Genomic DNA, 26089 nt, shown 5'->3' on the forward strand with positions numbered 1-26089 from the left:
ATTGGGAAAGCAGGTGCCAGTTTTGGTTATAACTATAATTGTGCTGCTGTACAAATTTTATTGACACAGCCACTATTCTCTTTTGTCAAGATGGACGCCCCACCTTGGGGCCAACCCTCTCCTGGTGAAATCAAGCTGAAATTGCCATGGGCTTTCCGAAATGTCATTCACAACTTGTTTATTACCTGAAGTTGTAGAGTAAATAGAATGGGAAGTTCCAGTGCTAAACAAAATAAAGTTTTCATTTATGAAGTGTCACGTCATGTTTGAAGTGGCATTTCAAACAACTCAGTACAATGATTTCTTTTTTAAAATTTAAAGTACTCAATTCTTTTTTTTTGCATTTAGGGGGCAATGGGAGGCATGGTTAGCACTGTTGCTTCACTGCGCCAGGGACCCAGATTTGATTCCCGGCTTGGGTCACTGTGCAGAGTCTGCATGTTCTCCCCGTGTCTGCGTGGGTTTCCTCCGGGTGCTCCGGTTTCCTCCCACAAGTCCCAAAAGACATGCTCGTTAGGTGAATTGGACATTCTGAATACTCCCTCAAGTGTACCCAAACAGGCGCCGTAGTGTGGCAACTAGGGGATTTTCACAGTAACTTCATTGCAGTGTTAGTGCAAGCTTGTGACACTAATAAAGATTATTATTATTATTTTGCATGGCCAATCCACCTACCTGCCCAACTTTTGGGTTGTGGGGGTGAGACAGATGGTCTAAGCGTGGACAGATGAGATGAGAGTGACTGCCCTTGACGAGTGGGAATGAATTCCGGTATATTCAAGTGCCGGACTTTTTGCGCAGGCAGGTGCCATCTTTTCCACTCTTGCCACTAAGGGGGATCCAAGATAGGGTAGTGTCTAGAGGATGGGTGGGGGAGGGAAGTGTCTCAGATATTTACAAGGAGCTCATGGGGGCGGAGGAGACGCAGACTGAGGAGCTGAGGCATAAATGGGAGGAGGAGTTGGGAGGGGAGATTGGGGAGGGCCTGTGGGCGGACGCGCTGACCAGGGTTAATGGGACTGCAACATGTGCCAGGCTCAGCCTGATTCAGTTTAAGGTCGTCCACCGGGCCCACATGATAGTGTCCCAGATGAGCAGATTCTTCGGTGTAGAGGACAGGTGTGTAAAGTGTCTGAGAGGACCTCATAGCAGTACTTGACCAAGTTTGGCATCAAGGAGCTTTAGCAAGACCATCCTTACGTTAAGCACTTTTAAAATTTAATTCTATCTGAGCAAATCGGAAGAAAATGCTGAAGCTCCTAAATGTATCACAGGATAATTTTATTATTCTTTTTGATAAACAATTTTAATGAGGTATTTTTTGGCATTGTAAACAGTAGAATTACAGAACGTGAAAACAAAAGGACTGTACAATAAACAAAGTACACAGTGCAATTGCCCTAACCCGTCCTACCCAGATCTGCCTAATTGACCCCCTATACTACATTCCCCTATCCCCCCCCCCACCCACCGACGATTAATTATCTGCAAAGAAAGGTTGCCACCTCCGGGTGAACCCTAACAACGACCCTCTCAAGGTAAACTTGATTTTCTCCAAGCCCAGGAAACTCGCCATGTCTGACAGCCAGGCTTTTGACTTCAGGGGCTTTGACTCCCTCCAAGCTAGAAGTATCTGTTCCCAGGCTACCAGGGAAGCAAAGGCCAAAACGTCGGCCTCTTTCTCCCCCGGACTTCCGGGGCCTCTGAAAACCCAAAAATCGCCACCTCCGGCCCCATTGCCACCCTTATGTTCAATACTCTAGACATAACGTTCTCGAACCCCTGCCAGTATCTCCTAAGTTTTGGACACGCCCAAAACATGTGGACATGGTCTGCCGGTCATCTCAGACACTTTACACACCTGTCCTCTACACCGAAGAATCTGCTCATCTGAGACACTGTCATGTGGGCCCGGTGGACAACCTTGAACTGAATCAGGCTGAGCCTGGCACATGTTGCAGTCCCATTAACCCTGCTCAGCGTGTCCGCCCACAGGCCCTCCCCAATCCCCCCTCCCAACTCCTCCTCCCATTTATGCCTCAGCTCAGTCTGCATCTCCTCCGCCCCCATGAGCTCCTTGTAAATATCCGAGACACTTCCCTCTCCCACCCATCCTCTGGACACTACCCTATCTTGGATCCCCCTTAGTGGCCAGAGTGGAAAAGATGGCACCTGCCTGCGCAAAAAGTCCGGCACCTGAATACACCGGAATTCATTCCCCCTCATCAACCCAAACTTGTCCTCCAGCGCCCTCAAGCCAGGGAAGCTCCCTTCGAAGAACAAATCTCCCATCTGCTCAATCCCCGCCCTCCGCCATACCCGATCCCCCCGCGACCCCCCCCTCCCCCGCGCCCGCCCCCCCCCCCCCCCAACCTCCCCGGAGCAAACGATGGTTGTCACATATTGGGGACCAGACCGATGCTCCCACATGCCTCCACCACTGTCCCCAGATTCGAAGGGCCGCCACCGCTACAGGACTGGTGGAGAAGCGCGCCGGTGGGAACGGCAGAGAAGCCGTCACCAACGCCCCCAGCCTGGTGCCCTACATGAGGCTGCCTCCATCCGCTGCCAAGTCGATCCCCCCCCCCCCACCATCACCCACTTCCTATCATAGCTATATTAGCCGCCCAATAATAGCTGCTGAAATTCGGTAGTGCAAGCCCCCCTTCCCCCCGGTTCCGCTTGAGCATCACCCTCTTTACTCGCGGGGACTTGCCGCCCAAACAAAGTACAAAATGATCTTGCTTACCCTCTTAAAAAAGGAATGTGGAATTAAAATGGGGAGACACTGGAACACGAATAAGAACCTCAGGAGGACTGTCATTTTAACTGTCTGAACTCTCCCAGCTAAAGACATCATCATCCCACCTCCGGAACTCACCTCGCATTTGATCCACCAGCCGGGACAGGTTCAGCTTGTGTAATTGACCCCATTCCCACTTATGGGAGTTTCAGTACCTGAAACTGTCCCCAACTAGCTGGAACGGCAGCTCCCTCAGCCGGTCCTCTTGGCCTCTCTCCTGAACTACAAACATTTCACTCTTTGTCATATTCAATTTGTACCCTGAAAACCGGCCGAATTCCCCCAGGGTCTCCATTATTCCGTCCATCCCGCCACCGGGTCCGAAACGTACAAAAACAGGTCATCTGCATACAATGAAACTCTAAGCTCCCCCCCCCCCCCCCCCACGAACCAGCCCATTCCAACCCCCTGAACCCCTCAGAGCAATTGCCAGCGCCTCTATAGCTAGCGCAAACAGCAGTGGGGAGAGGCGGCACCCCTGTCTCGTCCCACGATACAGTCTGAAATAGTCGGAAGTCGTCCTGTTTGTCCTCACACTCGCCTCCGGGGGCTGATATAACAGCCTGACCCATTTGACGAAACCCACCCCAAAACCAAACCGTCCCAGCACCTCCCATAAGTAGCCCCACTCTACCCGGTCAAATGCCTTCTCCGTGTCCACAGCCACTAGTACCTCCACCTCCTTTCCCTCCGGGGGCATCATGATCACACTGACCAATCTTCTTATATTCACACCCAGTTGCCTACCTTTAACGAACCCTGTTTGGTAGTCCCTAATAACACTCGGCACACAATCCTCAATCCTAGTGGTCAAAAGCTTTGCCAGCAGTTTTGCATCCACGTTATAAAGGAAGATCGGCCTATTGGACCCAGACGACTCCGGGTTCTTGTCCCGTTTTAAAATAAGGGAGATGGTAGCCTGCGACATCATCTGTGGAAGCACCCCTCTGTCCCTTGCCTCATCAAGCAGCGGCCCCAATATCCCGAAGAACTTTTTATAAAATTCTGCCGGGTAGCCATCTGGCCCCGGGGCCTTACCTGACTACACGGCCTTTAAGCCCTCAAATATCTCCTCAACTCTGATTGGGGCGCCCAGCCCTTCTACTTGCTCCCTACCGACTTTTGGGAATATCAGGCCATCTAAGAAGCATCTCATCCCCTCCAGCCCCGCGGGGGGCTCTGAGCTATAATTTTGCAATAAAAGTCCTTGAAAGCTCAGTTCACACCCGCCGCATCTCCTACCAAGTTACCGCCTCTATCTACCACTTTACCTATTGCCCTAGCCACCTCCCTCTTACTGATCTGCTGAGCCAGCATCCTGCTGGCTTTCTCTCCATATTCATATATCGCACTCCTCGCCTTTCTGAGCTGTTCTACTGCCTTGCGCGTGGACACCACCTCAAACTCCGCCTGCAGCCTCCTCAGTTCCCGCAAGAGCTCCACACTCGGAGTCCCCGCATACCTCCTGTCAATCTGCAATCTCCACTAACAGTCGGTCCGTTTCAGCCCTGTCCATCTTGTCCCTGTGGGCCCGGATTGAATTCAGCTCCCCTCTCACCACTGCCTTGAGCGCCTCCCACACCACCTCTGCTGAGACTTCCTCTGTATCATTGACCTGCAGGTAATTTTGTATACACTTCCTCACCCTCTCGCACACCCCTTCATCTGCCAGCAGTCCCACATCCAGCCTCCACTGCGGGCGCTGGAAGCTCTCTTCACTCACCTGTAGCTCAACCCAATGTGGTGCATGGTCGGAAATGGTGATTGCCGAATACTGTGCATCCACTACCCCTGTCGGTAGATCCCTACTCAGTATTTAAAAAATCGATCCGGAGTAGACAGTATGAACATGCGAGAAGGAGAACTCCTTCCCTGTCGGCCTGCCAAACCTCCACGGATCGTCTCCCCCCACCATCTGCTCCATGAACTCCCTCAGCTCTTTTCCCATTGCTGACACTCTGCCCGTTCTTGAGCACGACTGGTCCAGGCCTGGATCCATAACTATTGAAATCCCCTCCCATAACCAGCTTGTGGGAATCCAGGTCGGGTATCTTGCCCAGCACCCTCTTTATGAAATCCGCATCATCCCAGTTTGGCACATATATGTTGACCAGGACCACCTTCCTCCCTTCCAGCCTACCGCTAACCATAACATAGCGACCTCCCCCATCTGAAACAATATCCCCACCTCAAACTGCACCCACTTGTTCACCAGAATCACAACCCCCTTGGTCTCAGCGCCTAGCCCCAAGTGGAAAACTGACTAACCCAGCTCTTCCTCAACCTGATCTGGTCCGCTACCTTCAGGTGCGTCTCCTGCAACATTATCACGTCCGCCTTTAAAGCCCCAAGATGCGCGAAACACTTTAGCTCTCTTCACCGGCCCATTAAGCCCTCTAACGCTCTACGTAACAAGCACCTCGCCACCCCCCCCCCCCCCCCCCCCCCCCCCCGGGGTCAGTCATCCCCATTCCTGGGCCTGCTGCCAGCCCCTGCCCCGCACCTCTGTAGCCCCGCCTCCTGGCAGCACCCATCCCCGACCTCTTCTGCGCTTCTAAAATCAAATCCCTCCCTCGTCAGCCAAGCAACCCCCCCCCCCACCCCCTAGCAACAACACTGTAACCTAATCCCATCCCTAATCTGATTGTACACATACCCCCCACCATGATCCCGCAGACTAGCTCACCCAGCTAGCCTGGTGGCCCGCGGCTCCGGCGCCAGCATGTCTCCCACCTATTGTTGCCTACCTGCCCTCCCCCCGCCCCCTTTAAGAAACAGACGCCAACCAAAGTCAGTATAAAGAAAAACAAAGTCAAACTCTCGCCATAATACAGATCAAAGTAATACCACTAAAAATAATAGTCAAAAATCCCCACCACCATCCCCCTCACAACACAGAAAACCAACCAAAATTGAATAATTTTTGAACTACTTTCCCCTTCTTAAACAAAACACAATTATCGAAGAGAAAAGCAAAGAACGAAAACAAACAAACGAATAAATCAGTGCAAACAGCATTTGAAATGAACAGGAAAAACAGTTTCTCAAACTTAGAGCAGAATGTTCGCAAGTTGGCACCAGTCCTTTCTTCCTGGCAAACTCCATAGCGTCCTCGGGCGACTCAAGGTAATGATGTTGGTCCTCATACGTAACTCAAAGTCGCGCCGGATACAACAGACTGAACTTAACCTGCTTCTTGAACAGGATCAACCTGACTTGATTAAAGTCTGCCCTCCTCTTGGCCACCTCCAAGCTTAGATCTGGGTACACCCGCAAAATGCTGTTGTCTCATTTACAGCTCCGCGTGTGCTTGGCCAATTGGAGAATACGCTCCTTATCCAGGTACCTATGGAACCTGACCACCATCGCCTGAGGGGGGTCTCCCTGGCGCGGCTTCCTCGCCAGCGCTCTGTACGCCTGATCCACCTCCAATGGTCGGGGGAAAGCCCCAACTCCCAGCAGCTTCTGGAACACGTTCGCCACTAACTCCCCAGGATCAGCCCCCTCCGACCTCTCTGGGAGGCCAACAATCCTTAGGTTCTGCCTACCTGTTCTATCCTCTACCTGTTCCAGCAGCCTTTTTTGCCAGGCCCTCAGCACCCCCACCTCCATCTCCACCGCCATCTGGTGTTCCTCCTGTCCAGCTAGCACCTTCTCCAGTTTCTGGATCGCCCGGTCCTGGGCATTTAGCCTCCACTCCATCCTCTCCACCATTTCCTTAATCGGGTCCAGACATTCCCGTTTCTGTCTTGCGAAGCCTTCCTGGATGACCTGCGTCAGCTCCTCCGTTGATGGTTGGGTCGAAGCCCCAGGGGTCTGGACACTGGCCATCTTGTCCCCTGCTGCAGCCAACACCCAGCTCGACCCTGACTTTTTTTTTCTTCCCTTTCGATCTCTTCGGGCTTTCTGTTCCATAAGCACCGAACACTTGTTCACTGTTTCTTCAAATCCAGCACTTAAAAGTGCAAACAAAGTCGGGGGGAAAGGTCCGAATGTCTACCCAGAACGGGAGCCACCAAATGTGCGACCTACTCCCTCATGGTCGCCACCGGAAGTCCTAATTTTATTATTCTTAGCATTTCAAGTTACCTCTAATATTCGTATGGATCCACCTGCAGATATAATAGCACAGAAATGTTTTTCTGGGAGTGGGCCATCATTCTGTCCAGTCTCTAACTCTCACTAAATGCCACCTCTTTTCAGAGACTATATGTCATTTAGAAAAATCATCAGCCAAAAACTCTTTTCTAATGCCAAGAACTTTGTCTATTGCCTTTTTAAAACCTTGGCTTCCAACTAAATTCTTTGCGGTTTGTTTCATATAATCACCTTCCAAAGAAATCTCAGTGGTCAGTTTTTGTTTTCACCTAGAAAACTAGTTCTGAAGTTCCATGCATGGCAGGAAAATCTCTGCACAAACAAGGCCCTTCATAATCGTATGGATTCTTGTAGGTCTCCAGGCTGTTTGCAACAAGTCCCAGTACACACGGCCACTTTTCTCTTTAAATTCTGTAATCAAGTGGCAGCAGAGATTCTCCTGCTCACAAATCCAGCTGCTTCAAATCCTTCTGAGCCTATGAACATTGCTCCGATTTTGGCACAGGTTACATGTTGCGCCATCTGTAGACTTTTATTTCTCTGGACTGATTTCCAACTTGAATCCGAGCAAAGATTTTAAACTGCCAAACACAGTTGCTCTCATGAGCAAGCAAATACCAGGAAACTATCTTTTGACTTACTGCTTTATTTTTTTCAATTAAGAATAGTCATTTTTTCAATTAAGAATAATCCATCTATCCTGTAGGCTGGAACCTTTTGTCTCTTCCGTGGTGCAGTGCCACAGGCCTTATTAAAATGCACTGCTGTCCACAAAATCAGTGGCAACAAATTTCCAAGAGAATCTTTAGAAACCAGCTGGCGACACTCAGAGACAAATAGGTTCTGTTGGTTTCCTGCAGAACGACCTGGGGAGGAGGGAAATAGAACATAGAACAGTTGGGTCCTAATCTGTGCATGGGACCAATGGACCTTTAGAAATGGATTCCAGACTGTGCAGCATTTCCCACATTCCAGCTGGAATTCATACATCAATCATCTTTCTGATTAGATGTCCCAGATGTTGCACCCATATTTGCTGTGGGCAGGATTGCATTCCACTGGATTGGAACAGGATGTTGAGCTACCATGTATGTTAAAGGAGAAATGTGTCTCTTATCGGTAGACCCATTGCTGATGGTTGTTGGTCTACTCAAGTATGTTGCAAAAAAGATAGCATTGCTACACTGTGTATCTTGCTAGTTGTCCTCTGGCTTTTACCCATGCTCAGATCTTCTCTGTCTTCTTGTCCCAAACCTTGGTCTGCTTGTGATGCGATTCATGGTAAATAAGCGGTTTGTTTTTCAACAAGTTATGAGTCAATCAGCTATTGAAGCTTCTTTTCTCATCAATGGACTTCCAACTCATGTCCATCAAACCACACATAGTGCAACTGCTCAATTAAGCCAATGGTCTTAATTTTTTAAATATCTTTCATGGGGGAACGTGGGCATCACTGGCTGTGCCAGCTTTTGTTGCTAATCCTTAATTGCATTTTAAGAGTCAACCACATTGTTGTGGATCGGGAGTCACACATAAGGACGGAAGATTTCCTTTCCAAAAGAACATTAGCGCACCAGATGGGTTTTTACGACTATAAGCAATGGTTTAACGGTCTTCATTAGATTTTTAATTACAGATTTTTATTTCATTTAAATTTCACCCATCTGCCATGAGGAATACAAACCTGGGTTCCCAGAGATTGCCCTGGGTCTCTGAATTCTCATCCAGTTACAATACCATACACCAGTGCCTCCCTCCTACAGGTAGATCACTTTAAAGGAATGCCAGAGTAGGAGCCATTTTGAGCAATAAATCTAACCCAGTTCTAGCACAGCTGCAAAGTCAGAATCTTCAGCTGCTCGGCATGGAGACTTGGTGGCTCTCATCAGGACACAACAGAATGCTGAGCAACAACATTTTGGTCAACTGATGCAATGGCCTCCAGCTGTCACGGGAGACAATGGACTGCACGCACGAATCTGCATTTCGGGACTGAATGCCATCTATTGTGGCTGTAGAGTTTGCTTCATGAGTGGCAATCCCGACCACAGTTGGCGCATATGAATGGCACTGGCAAGAGTTGGCCCAACTGATGTTATTTCCCTCCAGCGGGCTTTCTTTTTTTGCCACCTGGTCATTTCTTTTGTCTTCTACTTTTTCCACACCCCTCCTGGTTCCTTGTCTCCAGGCAATCTGGTCAGGTGAGAGAACTTTCCATGCATCAAGTCTGATCCCAGACAATTTGAAGTCTTGCTTGCAAACATCCTTTATTACAGACATGGGCGAACTGTTGATCTCGTGCTGACAGTAAGTTCATCATCGAGCATGGGCTGGATTCTCCCAAAAAGAGACTACGTCCCCGTGCTGACGTAAAAGTGTGGGGTTGGGGGAGTACACTGGTGCAGTGGGTTAGCACTACTGCCTCACGGCACCGAGGTCCCAGGTTTGATCCCGGCTCTGGGTCACTGTCCATGTGGAGTTTACACATTCTCCCCGTGTTTGCGTGGGTTTCACTCCCACAACCCAAAGATGTGCATGGTAGGTGGATTGGCCACGCTAAATTGCCCTTAATTGGAAAAAAATTAATTGGGTACTCTAAATTTATAAAAACGAAAAGAAAAATAAACAGTGGAGTTTTACTCCCGAGATTTCTATAAAAAAGTTGAACTAAATCAATGCCCTGCAGGGGGCTAGCAGGGACCTGGAGTAAATCTCGCAACTTTAGCTGCGGATATGGGGCCCGCACATCCGTTTCGGAGTCTGCGCATATCCACGGCGGCAGCCTCCAGCGGCCAATCCGAGCACCATGGCGGACTTGGACCGCGGAGCCAGACAGAGAAAGGAGACCCCCCATCCCCTCCCAATTAGTCGTGCGCACAAACCTGACACTGCGCAGACCTAATCCCCGGCTGCCTACAAGGCCCCCCCCGGCCTCCGATCTGAGTCTGCAGCCACCATGCCAGCATCCCGACCGATAATAGGTGGTTAGTCCCACGCCGTTGGGAACTCGACGGAGCGGAGAATTGCTGGGCTGACCTCTGGCAATGGGAACCCGGCCGCACAGCATACTCCGCAGACACGCCTATTTTCGGCGCCCAGAGAATCGCCAGACCGGCGCCGGGACTGATGATGCTGTGAAAATGGATTTTTCCCCCCCACCCCTCGTGCCGGCCATGATTTTGGCGTGGGGCTGCGGAGAATCCAGCCCCATGTCTTTGATGAGGCGACCATCATATATTCAGTCAGCTGCTGTTGATTCAAGAGGAAAAACACACTGGGAATCCTTGCACACTGGAGTATTTCAGTTTTTGGCACTCTGTCTTGCCAGGAGATGCCTAATATTCAGAGGCAACGGAGGTGGAAGCTGTTCAATCATTTTTCTCGGCATAGAGAACATAGAACATACAGCGCAGAAGGCGGCCATTTGGCCCATCAAGTCTGCACCGACCCACTTAAGCCCTCACTTCCACCCTATCCCTGAAACCCAATAACCTCTCCCAACCTTTTTTTCTGGTCACCAAGGGCAATTTAGCATGGCCAATCCACCTAACCTACACGTCTTTGGACTGTGGGAGGAAACCGGAGTACCCGGAGGAACCCACGCAGACACAGGGAGAATGTGCAGACTCCGCACAGACAGTAACCCAGCGGGGAATCGAACCTGGGACCCTGGCGCTGTGAAGTCACAGTGCTAATATCAGTCCTATTTGTGCTACCGTGCTGCCCCAAAGCCGGCTTCCGAAAGTTGTCCATGCCTCGCTACTGTAAAGGAAGGTGCTAAGAACACAAACCTGGTACACATGGAGCTTTGTATTTTCGGCTCGTTTGCTGTTGGCCCACACTCGACTTCTCAACTTTGACATGACAGCTATGACCTTGGCAATCCTGGTCCTGATTTTGGAATCAAGGGACAGGTTCCTGTTAATTGTTGGTCCATGGTATGAAGTCTTCGACCTCCAGGTTGAGAGTTTTGATGTTGATGGAAGGTTAATTAGGTAATGATATATCCAGTAGTGTGCACAGAACATAGCTCTGGTAATTCAGACATCCGGCAAATCCCACTCACAGATGATGTTAAATATCAGGCACCAGAAGAGAGAGCAAAGGTGGGTACAGGACGTACTTACCTGGCTAACAAAGGGTGATATTGAGTACTAGTTTTCGCTCTATGTCCCTGTAAAATATAAAACCATTGCCTTTCACAATTTTTAGGTTTGGCAACATCCCAAATTGGTGTTTACTCCCCACACGAGCAGTAGTTCTTATCCCTTGCGACCATTCTGCTTCTATATCTATTTAACATTCTTTTAACCATCTAACAAACCGATTCTTCAAGGCTAACATAGTTTCTGCTTCAAACTGTGATTGTAGTCAACAACCTCTCAACCCCATATTAAAAAAGTTGCCTGCTCTCACAGTTCTAAATCTCTTACATTTAACCACACGTATTTGTCTTTTCAATCTCACCCTCAAATTACTAGAAACAGCTAGTTTCTATGTACTCGGTTCCATACCGGCATAATTTAAAAATCCTCCATTGAATTCCCTGGTTACCTCATCTTTTAATGAAAACTACCTCGTAACATTGCAGCAAGTGTAAAAGCAGATTTATTCTGCATTTGAACAGAATCTGAACTGAGAGTACTTAATGAGGTGAGGCTAAGAGGGTGTTTACTTACAGGCAAAAGAAATGTAGGCCTACACTAGAAAAACTTTCAAAATATAAGATCTTAAAATCCTGAGAGAAGAGGTCATCCACCCCAGAAAGAGCTTGCACTAAGTTGTGGCCTAGCTCCACCTAGAATACTGTGTACAATTCGGGTCACTGCACTGCTATGAGAACATCTTGACTTCGGAAATGGGCGACCAAATTGCTTTTTTCAGAATCAGCTACTTTGAGAAGCAGCTTTGGAAATTGCGAACATTTACACTAGAGAATAAGTGGCAAGATTATATTGGGGTATTCAAGCTTCTAAGGAGTGTGACCAAATCCAAGAAATACAGAGGTGCCAAATGCAATTGAGAAATGAGACACAGTAACACATGGTAGTTATTAAATTTTCACGGTCAACCTGATTCTGTGTATTCCTCACATTGACAATCCCTGTTATCAAAACCATGTTTTATGATGTCCCTGTGAGGTGCTGTGAAACATTTTTCCACTTTAAAAGGCTCTACTTACAGGGCAGCACAGTGGTGCAGTGGTTAGCACTACTGCCTCACAGCACTGAGGACCCTGATTCGATCGCGGCTCTAGGTCACTGTCTGGGTGGAGTTTGCACATTCTCCCCTTATTTGCGTGGGTTTCACCCCTACAACCCAAAGATGTGCAGGGCAGGTTGTAGCCATCTAAGATGGCCACCTACAAAGGACCATGGGAATTATGGCCAACCCAGGACTCAGACAGATACAGAGGCTATGCATATCTGAAACACAGGTAACCAGACCTGATCGAAACCCCCGCTGGTTTGCATTTTAATGGCCCATTTTCCCAGGACAATAGAACTCCAATCAAGCAACCGGTTCAGCTACAGACTGATTGGCACCACTCCCCTTACTCAGAAAGCCCAACTGCCAAGGTCAATGACCTCTAAGGACCCGCCCAGCCACCAAGGCACCCGCCCCTTTATTGGCCGAAATCGAAGACAGTGGTCAGAGTCCTGTTGAACTATTGGGTCCCAGAGAGCACAGCCATGTGTTCCGTCTCTTTTGGAACCGGCCTGTGCCAACCCAATCGTAACAGGAACAGCCAGCCAAGTTCAAGACTAACGATCGCTACCTGACGGATGAGCCCAACAGACACACAGCCACTTTCTTCGAACCAGCCAAGTGAAATCCAGATCAAGGCCTTATCCATTTGCACAGTGCTGGTCGCCCTGAAGTTAAGTATAGGTTATTGTAGCTGATAGGTGTAGTTTAACTCGTAGTAGATATTGTGTTTGCATGTTGAGATAACATTTGTGTATGTAAATAAACCATCTTTTGAACTAACTAACTGGTTGTGTGGTCATTTGATCGATATAAGGGAAGGCTTGTGGTTCACCAACATTATTAACAGAGCAGCAAGGTGGATTGGCCACACTAAATTGCCCCTTAATTGAATTGGGTACTCTAAATTTATTTTTAAAAAGGTTCTATTTACATGCAAGTCGGTGTTGTCTAAAATGTTACTATTTTCCACTCCAAAAGAAACTTTGATATAATGAATGGACTTAGTCCGTGTAAGAACAGGCAAAATCCAAACATTACGTTCAGAAACACGAAATGGTGCACTATATGGTATTTAATAACAAATAACAGAATGAATGCACAGAATGCCACTCAGGAAGGAGCTGTAAGGTTCATATATTTAAATTGACGCTGCCTCACACCTCCCCAAGCCACTATCTGGCATCGCCTTGAAAGCTATAAGAGCAAGTCATAGATCCTTTGCACAGAAAACAATTCATGACAGAGGGCACTCAAAAGACTTACAAGATAAGCAAGACAATACTGAATTTAAGCAACTAAGTGTGTAGTGATCACATGATTAGTTTCATAAAGAAAACATTATCAACAGAAACAAAATTGTCCCTGTATTTCTGTAACAATTTCACTTCATTCCTGTAATTGTTGCTCTCATTAGCTCCATCCCAACCCTCACCGTTTCAAAGCTGCCTTTGTGCATCAGGTCTATGGGTGGTCTGAAGAGATCTGCCAGAGTGGTCAGCTTCTTGTCCACCGGACCACCATTCCGTAGCTCCTGCTCCTGTCTGACTGTAAACACATCACAGAATGTTAGTACATGCATTTATGGTCTGTTCTTTGTACACACAGAACAATTAACAGTGTCTGGGGCTGTAATAAAGAGATGTTTCAATAACACCATAAAGAAAATGAGGCAGCAGCTCACAATATTCGAATTCAACACCTTGTACCACATTTCTACCCTTTCCTTTAATGCTCTGTTTCTCCGTGGCAGTTTTAAAATTTTTAATTAGCAACCTTGTTGTTTCGAATTTTAAATGTACTCCCATTTCCCCTTTGCTACTTAATCATGATTTTTTTTAACATTAGCAGCACGGTAGCATAGTGGTTAGCACAGCTGCTTCACAGCTCTAGGGTCCCAGGTTCGATTCGCCGCTGGGTCACTGTCTGTGCGGAGTCTGCATGTTCTCCCTGTGTCTGCGTGGGTTTCATCCGGGTGCTCCGGTTTCCTCCCACAGTCCAAAGACGTGCAGGTTAGGTGGATTGGCCATGATAAATTGCTGTTAGTGTTCAAAAAAAGTTTGGGTGGGGTTACTGGGTTACGGGGCTAGGGTGGAGGTGTGGGCTTGGGTAGGGTGCTCTTCAAAGGGCCGGTGCAGACTCGATGGGCTGAATGGCCTCCTTCTCCACTGTAAATTCTATGAATTCAGGATAAGTACACCAAGACCAAAGAACTTCAAAATCAGATTGGTAGTCGATTGCTCCAAGTGGTGTATTTTGATGAGAACATTCATGTATTTGTATAATATGTTAGCTATCTCTCTTAAGCCTGTTAAACAAAGTTATCACTTTCTGTATGCTCGGCAGAAATCACCTCCCTCTCTGAATAACCCTGTAACCATTATTTCAATTTTCCATGTGGTTAGTCCACACAGATGACTTTTGCTTGCCATATTACTAATGAGCCAATTTCATAAAAGTAACAATTTAATATGAAAAGTTCTCACCATACAGTTAAGTAGACTTTCTTACAGACAACAGTGTACAGTGCAGTGCTGGGTGGGGGAGGAGAAAAAAAGGCTCAAATAACACGGAACAAAATCAGGAAATAAAAGGGAAAGAGGTCTATACTGTTTTTCTTACAGATTTCTCGATTCAAGGCCCCTTATTTACTTGGATAGGCTAGGCAGGAAAAGCCATGGTCTAGGTTTTGTGGTCAGCAGCGAGGATGTGAGGTTGCCAATCATCACACTTCAACTTTCCCAGGAGGATTTACTGGTCCCACCGTTATCAACAGGATTTCCCGGTGACTGCACCCCCTTGTCGCCAGGAAACTCGCGCATCGTCGGTGGGGCCGGAATATCTCGTCGCCGTGAACAGCCGGTAAACTCAGCCTACTGTGTCAGGTGTAAGTTAGGATGTTTAATTCAATGTAAAATCATTCACTGAAAGCAAAGAAAGGAAAGAAAAATGGGATAGAGACTTAAGTCGGCTTTCACAATGCGATTTGCAGTAATTAAGAATCAAATCAGCCCAGCAGTTTCTACAGAGGATCTGGGGCAGTCCACCTAGCCTGCACATCTTTGGGTTGTGGGGGTGAAACCCACGCAACACGGGGAGAATGTGCAAACTCCACACGGACAGTGACCCGGGACTGGGATCGACCCTGGCTCCTCAGCGGCGTGAGGTAGCAGTGCTAACCACTGCACCACTCTGCCACCCTGCAATGGCATGATTCAACCAGGTTGAAGAATCATCACCGAGCTCCTGGGCTGATGTACCGAGGAACCGACCTCGTATGTTTCAGTGGCGGAGGGGGTCCGCCAGGGGGATTTTTTGGTCCCACCGTTATCAACAGGATTTCCCGGTGACTGCACCCCTTGTCGCCGGGAAACTCATGCACCATCAGTGGGACGGGAATATCTCACCGATGTGAACAGCCAGTAAATTCCGCCCACTGTGTCAGGTGTAAGTTAGAATGTTTAATTCAATGTCAAATCATGCACTGAAGGAAGAAAGGGAAAGAAAACGGGATAGAGCAAAGCCCTTCCTTTAAGTCTAAATTAATGCAAGTTCACACTTGTAAAAGTACATTTTCAATGTCAGAGGATAGTTAGCAGTTACTAAAATTTGCCATGCTATTAAAAACTAATTTATACCTGAATAGACAAGTCCTAACCTTTTCTGGCATGTTCAATGGGTTCCTAGTGCGTAAGCACCCCAGTGTTGCACCATTGCATGCATTTGAATGCCGCGTCAGTGTGCTACCGGTGGAGCAAACCTTGTGTAAAAGCAGAGAAACCTCCTGATTTCCCTATTCAACTGCACACACATTGATGCTGAAAGTTGCAGTCCAATTTATTCCTGAACAAATGAGCATTGAAGGCCTCTCCATGACTCTTATCGCAAAATCATTAAACTATCAAGATCAAATCTAAATCTTGTGCATCATAATTCACAGCTAGGTCAGAGTTAGAATTTGAATTCTGTCATATGAATTTACTCTGAAGTAACATTTATCTGTAAAAGTTTTATTTCTAGAAGTCTAATCATTAAATTCCAAAGATCGTTAATAGCTATATGCCCCATCTGAATAATAGTTTTTGAGACACTCCCAAATTAGGGCAGGGACACAGATTGGGATTTTCCAAAAATTTGGAGAGGCAACAAAAAGTCCATTGACTTTCGACGGGACCGGAAAATCCCAGCTGCGGGAAGAACCGGAAAATCCCGCCCATGGCATTTCAGCACTAGCTTGGATACTGCATCCTGATGCGTTATCACCATCACCCTCATTCTGAACCAGTCAGCACTGTGAACCTGATATCTACTTCAACAATCCAACTAATATCCCTTAGTTCAATTACTTGCCTGATTTTCTTACTCCCAAAGAACAATGGAGAAGAACACAATGTGTACCAGGAAAATGTATCTCAAGTCTGGCAATAATTTCACAATTACAGATGTACAGCACAGAAACAGGTCTTTAACCCAAGTAGTCCATGCTCCAGACATGCTTCCTCCCCCATTACTTCATCTCACCCAATCAGCATATCCTTCTATTCCTTTTATGTGCTTATCTAGCTTTCCCCTGAAATGCAGTCCAGCATCTCAAATACATATCTTACCCAGGAATTGTCAAAAGAGTTGGAGACATCCAACAAGGAATGGCCCACTTTTCAAAGGGCCAGGGACTATTCCCGTGTTTGGAAAAATGTTCAATCACCAGTCTAGGTTTTCACTATATGTCCCATCCCGTTCCTTTCGATTCCTGATATTGCTAACTAATATCAGTAGCAATTCAGCATTTATACTGAATATTAGACCAGCTTGCTGATAAACAGAATGCAATGGCACAATGCCCACTCAGATAGGTGAGCCATCAGTGGTGGTCGGGACTATGAAATCTTATGTTCTTACAGAATTACAGTTGACAACTTTACTAGAGCTAGGATTCTGAAATTAGCTCCCATCCAGACTCCCAGACCCAATATTTACATGTTTGATATCGGGATCAAAGTGTCAGGGAAGACTAATCAGTAATTATGTTTTCTCCTCAAGTGTGTTGAATATATATTTTAAACAGATAAAATTAAATTTGCACATGGGGCTATGACAGGTGAAAACCTTATTGCTCTTTCTGGTTACATTAATGGTGCATACAAATTGGGCTCACTTGCTCCTTGGTATTACTGAGACTTGGTTGAGGGAAGGACAGGACTGGCAACTGAATATCGCAGGGTATAGATGCTTCAGGAGGGATAGAGAGGAAGGTAGAAGAGGTGGAGGAGTTGCATTACTCGTCAGAAATGATAGCACAGCTGTGATTAAGGAAGGCACGATGGAGGATTCGAGCACTGAGGCAATATGGGTGGAGCTGAGAAATAGGAAGGGTGCAGTAACATTGTTGGGTCTTTACTACAGACCTCCCAAAAGCGAGCATGAAGTAGAGGTACAAATATGCAGACAGATTATAGAAAAATGTAGGAGCAATAGGGTGGTTGTGATGGGAGATTTTAACTTCCCCAACATTGAATGGGATTCGTGTAGTGTTGGAGGCAGAGTTTGTAAGGAGCATCCAGGAGAGTTTTTTAGAGCAGTATGTAAATAGTCCAACTCGGGAAGGGGCCATACTGGACCTGGTATTGGGGAATGATCCCGGCCAGGTGGTTGATGTTTCAGTCGGTGATTACTTTGGGAATAGCGATCACAATTCCGTAAGTTTTAGAATACTCATGGACAAGGACAAGGACAAGAGTGGTCCGAAAGGAAGAGTACTAAATTGGGGAAAGGCAGAGTGTAACAAAATTCGGCAGGAGCACAGTGCCCTTTTGAAACAGAGCTTCTGTCCAAATTAGAACGAGTACTGCTGCCCAGCAGAAGGAAAGATATAAAGAAACATATGTGGCAGTAAACCTAATCAACGATACTGGATTGGGAACAGGTATGGGTAAGACCAAAGGTCAAAGTTTGTAATTAAGGCTCCCATGACCTTACTGCTCGGATGAAAAACATCCAATGCTTCACAGCTTGGAACCAACCAGGAATCCAACAGTACTACTTGGGTCTGGATTCTATTTCCTATGACTTGTTAAGCTCCCATTTCTGTATGCTCACAAGAATAAAAACAATGTTCGACATCCTCTAGCCCCATTGTTTCACATGACGATGTCCACATGGGCCAATTCTGGCAAATCTGTTAAAGTATAAATATTATGTTCAAGTGCATGCAGGTGGTGACATTAACTGGGGATTTACTCGAGACCCCACTAAATAGACAGAGACCCACTAAACTAAAGTTGTTAGATTGGAAGTGCATGCTTATAAATGTGTAACTCAATAAGTAAATATCCTAGTGTGAAAGATTGGCTCCAGTTCTATCCTTCGCCAACTGGTTTTCTGGAATAGAACATGGGAGCAAAGAAGAGTTACCAAAAGGTGAAGGTTGGAAGATTTTATGATCTTCCTACATTGTACGGAAAAATAAAATTTCCTTCTTATTGTCACAGTTCCCTGTTAAAATAATATGCACAAGAAGAGTACTCACTCGTTTCAGTCTGGAAGTCTCTGAATCCATCAAATATGGAACGTGCAGGTCTCCGTCGTTTAGGAGCTGTGAAACACACAACTATGTTTACTGTGCATCAAAAAACTACAGACTCGCAAACAGCATTTAAAGCTGATTATCAAATTAATAGTTAGTTCCAATGGCCACTGAGGGGCAACCATAGAAAAATAGGTCAGTTTTCTTCCTCACACCAGTGTACAGCCCTTGCAATGGCTGACCCAGAGAGATCAGCACTTGCTCGAATGAACAAAAAAGCTATTTCTGGGTTTCAATTACCTTGTTACTCTTATTAAACCAATGGGCAATCTCTTGTGCCATTGAATACAGAAAGTCCTGACAAAAGCCACAAGGTCAAATAGGGTTTAGGGGCAGGGTGATAAATGGAAAAAGGTTCGTGGGGAGAGGGAGGGGAGTGATAGAGAGGTGGGTGAAGTGGGGCTAGCTGCTCATAGATGGCAGAGGGAATTGTTGGTCAATCACTTAACTTGGTTGTAAGGATGGTTTAGGAGGCACTCAGGAGATGGTACAAATACAATTTATTTTACAGCTTATGGAAATCATCCAAATAATCTACACAAATATGTGCACTTGGGAGGATTTATCTGTGAGTAATCCATACCAAACACAGTCAGCAGCTGTGATCTTGTTACATTGGGGTAAAGCAATTAGAATTACTGATAGTTTAGGGAAATATTTTTGTTTGAAACATCTTACCACCAAACAAAGGTTCAGGTTCCACCAGAATTTCTTGCTTTTGTGGAATCGGAGCTCGCACTTCATCCCTAAAATGATGCAAAATGAACAAGCATCAGACTGTGCAAGAAACTATTGTGTCCATCAGCCTACGGTTCAAGATTAACAGAGCTCAGCGAGGCCAAGAGCAGGAATACTTTAACAAGACTTGTTATTGTAGGAATGCATGGAGTAGGGAATATTTCCCAAACATCAAAATATATTTGCTGTTGTCCTGCATCTTCTTCCAGATGAGAACTGAAATGTAAATCCATGTACAATACCTGTGGTTGAATGCAAGGTGAAGTGACTGAACTTCCATTATGCTGATAGTTTGCCATTTCATGTAACCCCTCTGGAAGAGCACAGGAAGACTATTTTGATACTTGCCATGGTTTTAGTGCAAAATCTAAAATCCTTCAAATCAATTCCTTTCCCACAATACTATCTTGATCTGTGTATTTCCAGTCTAACAAGGAATAATGGAGATGTAGTGGTAATGTCACTGGACTTGTAAGTCAGAGACCAAGACTAAATTCAATTAATAAATCATAATTCTGGAATTGAAAGCTAGTCTCAGTAATGGCGACCATGAAACTATAATCAATTATCATTAAGATCAATCGTCGTTCAAGGAAGGAAATCGGCCACCTTTACTAGGTCTGACCCACGAGAGATTCCAGATCCACAGCAAATATGGTCAACTCTTAACTGCCCTCTGAAACAGCCCAGCAAGCCACTCAGTTCAAGGGCAATTAAGGATGGGCAACATCCCATGGGGGAATGAAGAAACAAAATAAAGCATTAATATAAAAGCAAACTACTGTAGATACTGTAAGTCTGAAATAAAAACAGAAAATGCTGGAATTAATACTCGGCAAGTCTGGCAGCATCTGTAGAGAGGGAAAGAGTAAATGTTTCAGATGTGACACTTAGGGTTAGGGTTAGGGTTTAAACAGGCCAACAAGGGGCGAGGCCACATTGGATTTGGTACTGGGTAATGAACCCGGCCAGGTGTTAGATTTAGATGTAGGTGAGCACTTTGGTGATAGTGATCACAATTCGGTTATGCTTACTTTAGCAATGGGCAGGGATAGGTATATACCGCAAGGCAAGAATTATAGCTGGGGGAAAGACAACTATGATGCTATTCGGCAAGATTTAGGATGTATAGGATGGGGAAGGAAACTGCACGGGGTGGGTACAATCGAAATGTGGAGCTTTTTCAAGGAACAGCTACTGCGTGTCCTTGATAAGTATGTACCTGTCAGGCAGGGAGGAAGTTGTCGAGCAAGGGAACCGTGGTTTACTAAGGAAGTTGAAGCACTTGTCAAGAGGAAGAAGAAGGCTTATGTTAGGATGAGACATGAAGGCTCAGTTAAGGCACTTGAGAGTTACAAGTTAGCCAGGAAGGGAGAGTTAAGAAGAGCGAGGAGAGGACACAAAAAGTAATTGGCGGATAGGATCAAGGAAAAACCTAAGGCTTTCTATAGGTATATTAGGAACAAAAGAATGACTAGAGTAAGATTAGGGCCAATCAAGGATAGTAGTGGAAAGTTGTGTGTGGAATCAGAGGAGATAGGGGAAGCGTTAAGTGGATATTTTTCGTCAGTGTTTACACTGGAGAAAGACAATGTTGTCGAGGAGAATACTCAGGTTCAGTCGACCAGGCTAGATGGAATTGAGGTTCACAAGGAGGAGGTGTTAGCAATTTTGGAAAGTGTTAAAATAGATAAGTCCCCTGGGCCAGATGGGATTTATCCTAGGATTCTCTGGGAAGCCAGGGAGGAGATTGCAGAGCCTTTGTCCTTGATCTTTATGTCGTCTTTGTCGACAGGAATAGTGCCGGAAGACTGGAGGATAGCAAATGTTGTCCCCTTGTTCAAGAAGGGGAGTAGAGACAACCCTGGTAATTATAGACCTGTGAGCCGTACTTCGGTTTTGGGTAAAATGTTGGAAAAGGTTATAAGAGATAGGGTTTATAATCATCTTGAAAAGAACAAGTTGATTAGCGATACTGAACATGGTTTTGTGAAGGGTAGGTCATGCCTCACAAACCTTATTGAGTTTTTTGAGAAGGTGACCAAACAGGTGGATGAGGGTAAAGCGGTTGATGTGGTGTATATGGATTTCAGTAAGGCGTTTGATAAGGTTCCCCATTGTAGGCGATTGCAGAAAATAAGGAAGTATGGGATTGAAAGTGATTTAGCGGGTTGGATCAGTAATTGGCTAGCTGAAAGAAGTGGTGGTTGATGGCAAATGTTCATCCTGGAGTTCAGTTACTAGTGGTGTACCGCAAGGATCTGTTTTGGGGCCACTGCTGTTTGTCATTTTTATAAATGACCTGGAAGAGGGTGTAGAAGGATGGGTTAGTAAATTTGCAGATGACACGAAGGTCGGTGGAGTTGTGGATAGTGCTGAAGGATGTTATAGGATACAGAGGGACATAGATAAGCTGTAGAGCTCGGCTGAGAGGTGGCAGATGGAGTTTAATGTGGAAAAGTGTGAGGTGGTTCACTTTGGAAGGAGTAACAGGAATGCAGAGTACTGGGCTAATGGCAAGATTCTTGGTAGTGTAGATGAACAGAGAGATCTCGGCATCCAGGTACATAAATCCCTGAAAGTTGCCACCCAGGTTAATAGGGCTTTTAAGAAGGCATTTGGTGTGCTAGCCTTTATCAGTAGGGGGATTGAGTTTCGGAGCCACGAGGTCATGCTGCAGCTGTACAAAACTCTGGTGCGGCCGCACCTGGAGTACTGCGTGCAGTTCTGGTCACCACATTATAGGAAGGGTGTGGAAACTTTGGAAAGGGTTCAGAGGAGATTTACTAGGATGTTGCCTGGTATGTAGGGAAGGTCTTACGAGGAAAGGCTCAGGGACTTGAGGTTGTTTTCGTTAGAGAGAAGGATGAGAGGTGACTTAATAGAGACATATAAGATAGTCAGAGGGTTAGATAGGGTGGACAGTGAGAGTCTTTTTCCTCGGATGGTGATGACCAACACGAGGGGACATAGCTTTAAATTGAGGGGTAGTAGATATAGGACAGATGTCAGAGGCAGTTTCTTTACTCAGAGTGTAGTAGGGGTGTGGAACGACCTGCCTGCAACAGTAGTAGACTTGCCAACTTTAAAGGCATTTAAGTGGTCACTGGATAGACATATGGATGAAAATGGAATAGTGTAGGTCAGATAGGCTTCAGATGGTTTCACAGGTCGGCGCAACATCGAGGGCCGCAGGGCCCGTACTGCGCTGTAATGTTCTATGTTCTGTTGAAGGATCTGCTCTGCTTCCAACATGTCTTGTTTATTAAGGAAGAAATCAGCGCTGAAATTAGTTCTGGAAAACACAGTGGGGTAAGTCCAGCATTCTGCAATGAGATTATTTTACAGATTCTTCTTGAATCAGAGTCCACTGTGTCGTGCTCAGAGCTGTATGATGCCGGAACGCTGTTTGTCCAGTAACTTGGGCCCTGAAATTACTCGTATGCACAATACCTCCTCTTTCCCCATGCTTGCCTGCTGCCAGTACTGTAGCAGCCTCCCACTGCCCTCATTAGTAAAGACCTCCAACAAGCTGTCTCCTAATTTTCTTTGTGAAATTTGGCCATTGTGTGTCGGACAGCATATGGGTCTATCATTGAAATGGAAAAGATATAATCAAGTGTAAAAGTATTTAGCAGACTTCAGAATGACAGATTGGTAAAATGCGACCATCACATAACAAATGAAATTTAACACTGAGAAATGTGATGTGATATTGGCAGCACAATAGCATTGTGGATAGCACAATTGCTTCACAGCTCCAGGGTCCCAGGTTCGATTCCGGCTTGGGTCACTGTCTGTACGGAGTCTGCACATCCTCCCCGTGTGCGCGTGGGTTTCCTCTGGGTGCTCCGGTTTCCTCCAACGGTCCAAAGATGTGCAGGTTAGGTGGATTGGCCATGATAAATTGTCCTTAGTGGCCAAAATTGCCCTTAGTGTTGGGTAGGGTTACTGGGATATGGGGATAGGGTGGAGGTGTTGACCTTGGGTAGGATGCTCTTTCCAAGAGCCGGGGCAGACTCGATGGGCTGAATGGCCTCCTTCTGCACTGTAAATTCTATGATATATTCTGGTAAGAAGGAAGGAAATATGAACAAATGGTACAATTTTAAAGAGGATGCCTGGGGAAGAGAGGGTTTTATGTATACAAATCGTTGAAGATGGTAGGACTAATTGAGAAGGCCATTGAAAAGCATGTGGGATTATCAAGCAATGCATAGGGTGCAAAAGCAAGGAAGTCATTCAAGAAACACTGTTAAGGCCTTTGCTGGAGTATTATGTTCAATTCTGAGCAGCAAACTTTAGGAAGATGTCAAGGCTCTGAGAGGGTACAGAACACATTTACTAGAAAAGTACCAGTGATGAGGGTATTCAATCATGCAAAGAGATAGGAGAAGCTGGGGTTGTTCTCATTAGAGCAGAGGAGATTGGTAGAGCTATTCACAATCATGAACATTTTTGAAAGAGTAAAGAGAAAGTGACTCCAACGGCAGATGGTTAATTTAAAGGTGATTTGCAGAAGAACCATGAGATGAGATTTGCTTTTAAACCGAGCGAGTTATGATGTTTTAGAATGCATTGCAAGGTAGAGAAGCAGAAGCTGATTCAACAGTTACGTTCAAACACGGGCTGGATAAATACTTGAAGGGAAAAATATACAGAGCTATGGCTCAAGGTGAGGAAGTGGGATTAATTAGACTGTTCTACCAAAGAGGGAGCATACCCAAGATGGGCCATCAAGCCTCTTCCTGTGCGCTTTCATTCCATGATTCCTTGGCTGTCGCCAACTATTCATATTAGTTGGCTCTGTGGCCTTGTATTACAATAAGACATTTCCATTTGTTCAATTTTTAAAAATCACTAGTTCTCACTACACCCGAGGAATCTTGTGTTCATACATCCTCAAAGCTTTCGGAGGTCGTCCAGCTGCAGACAAGTTATTTCCCACTCGGCAGAAGTTCTCGGCTTGGTCAATCAACCCAAAATCCAAACCTTCAATGTTCTCTTTCTAATGTTATGGGCCTGGGTTGAGAACCCCAAAGTGTATCATGGAGTTCACCTGACCCACAACTTTGAATAAATTGTGGTGTGGGGAGCACACGGCCCACTCTACAGGTGTGGTACAGCAGAAATGGGAAAGTATTTTTTAAAGCAAAACAACGTTTATTCTATGAACTCAAGTTAACCTTTTAAAACAAACAGTGAACATCTTCGCAACCATTAATTCAAATACAACCCTCAAAGAATACAACATTAAGTAATCAATTATAACTTCCCAAACAACATCCAGAAGACAAAAGAAACATCTTTTAACAGAAACACATTAGGTTTACATTCACTACTGAGAACATTTATAATTCTGAATTCACCAAATGATCAAGAGAGTCTTTTCATGGCAGAGAGTTCAACAGTACACCTGCTTTGTGTGGCTTCAGCTCCAACACTGAAAACAAAACTAAAACACACCCTACAACAAATAGCCTAAATGAAAGTAAAAAGCTGACAGACAGCCCAGCTCCACCCACACTCTGACATCACTGATAAACACCAATTACTTAAAGGTACTCTCACATGACACTAAGCCCCTCTCTCAAAAGAGGGGCAAGCTTCCTCGACTGGATCCTGTCATTCACATCTCCTCTAGGTATCTTTTGTTTCTTCATTTATCCCATTAACTCATCCTTTGGCCTTGCACCATGAAACCTTTTGCTATTTAATATCTTCTGCCTTCCACCCTATCATAGAATTTCCCTTTAGTTCTTCTTCCCACCCTCCCCGCATTCACTTGCCCAAACATATGACATCTCTAACTTTTTGCCGTTCTGATGAAAGGTAACTGATTTGAAAAGTTAACTCTCTTTCCCTCTCCCAGATGCTGTCAGAGCTGCTGAGTATTTCCAGTATTTTGTTTTTTATGAGTCAAGTTCCCTTGTTGGCCCTCCACCCACCGACAAATACCTGTTAGCATATGTTAACCTAGCACGTGCTGTAAACTGACAACTTACATTTACTCCACTCACTGAAAATATTCTTAAACGAGTCCAGATGTCTGAATTCTGTAACTCGAGAACTGAAAGCAATTATATGCCATGAAAAGAGAACTCAGACGAGGCACCATTTCTGGAACGAAAGGCAACTAGTTCAGTCAATCCTTGCCATGAGGCCGAAATCACACAACCAAAAAGCATAAAGTCTCGAGCCAAGCCATGATCAGAGGAATCGCGACCTTTGTCAGTTTATGTTTGCGAAATGACCAACTGTAAGGTAGGGGGCCGGGGTTAATGATATTAAAATACAGGACCATATGTAAAATAAGAGATCATGTTGACTCCGGATACTAAATTGTGACATGCACTAATAAAGGTTTTCGAATACAAAGCTTTTTTTAAAGCACAAATATTAATTAAATCACTAACTCATGCAATAGACATCAACTTTTCTGATAAAGACATGCAAGGTGTGGCTCACAAGCCCAAATAAAAGCAGCAGCTTTGCATCGTTGTGCTGTGATTTTTAACCTTCCTTACACGGTGTCAAAGGAGAACAAATTAGCTCTGTAGAAACCAGACAAAGTGATATATTAAGTCTTGGCTATGCATGAAACTTGCACCCTCGTGTGTGGAAGCTATCCATATTTCCCAAGCAAATGTGAGTCAATA

The 26089-nt window shown here is 45.6% G+C and overlaps 1 protein-coding gene across 2 annotated transcripts in view; it reads right to left on the reverse strand.

The window, feature by feature from the left end:
* ubxn7 (UBX domain protein 7) overlaps positions 1–26089 on the reverse strand; it is a 114160-nt gene that overhangs the window by 37585 nt on the left and 50486 nt on the right. For both annotated transcript variants that reach the window (XM_038815668.1, XM_038815669.1), the window contains exons 3-5: positions 19371–19438; positions 18636–18701; positions 13545–13657 (exon numbers count right to left, since the gene is read on the reverse strand). In XM_038815668.1, coding sequence (XP_038671596.1) covers positions 13545–13657; positions 18636–18701; positions 19371–19438 — 247 coding nt within the window. The remainder of the gene's footprint in view (positions 1–13544; positions 13658–18635; positions 18702–19370; positions 19439–26089) is intronic.

The sequence above is a fragment of the Scyliorhinus canicula genome, chromosome 13 (assembly GCF_902713615.1).
Source record: "Scyliorhinus canicula chromosome 13, sScyCan1.1, whole genome shotgun sequence".
Taxonomy (NCBI): Eukaryota; Metazoa; Chordata; class Chondrichthyes; order Carcharhiniformes; family Scyliorhinidae; genus Scyliorhinus; species Scyliorhinus canicula.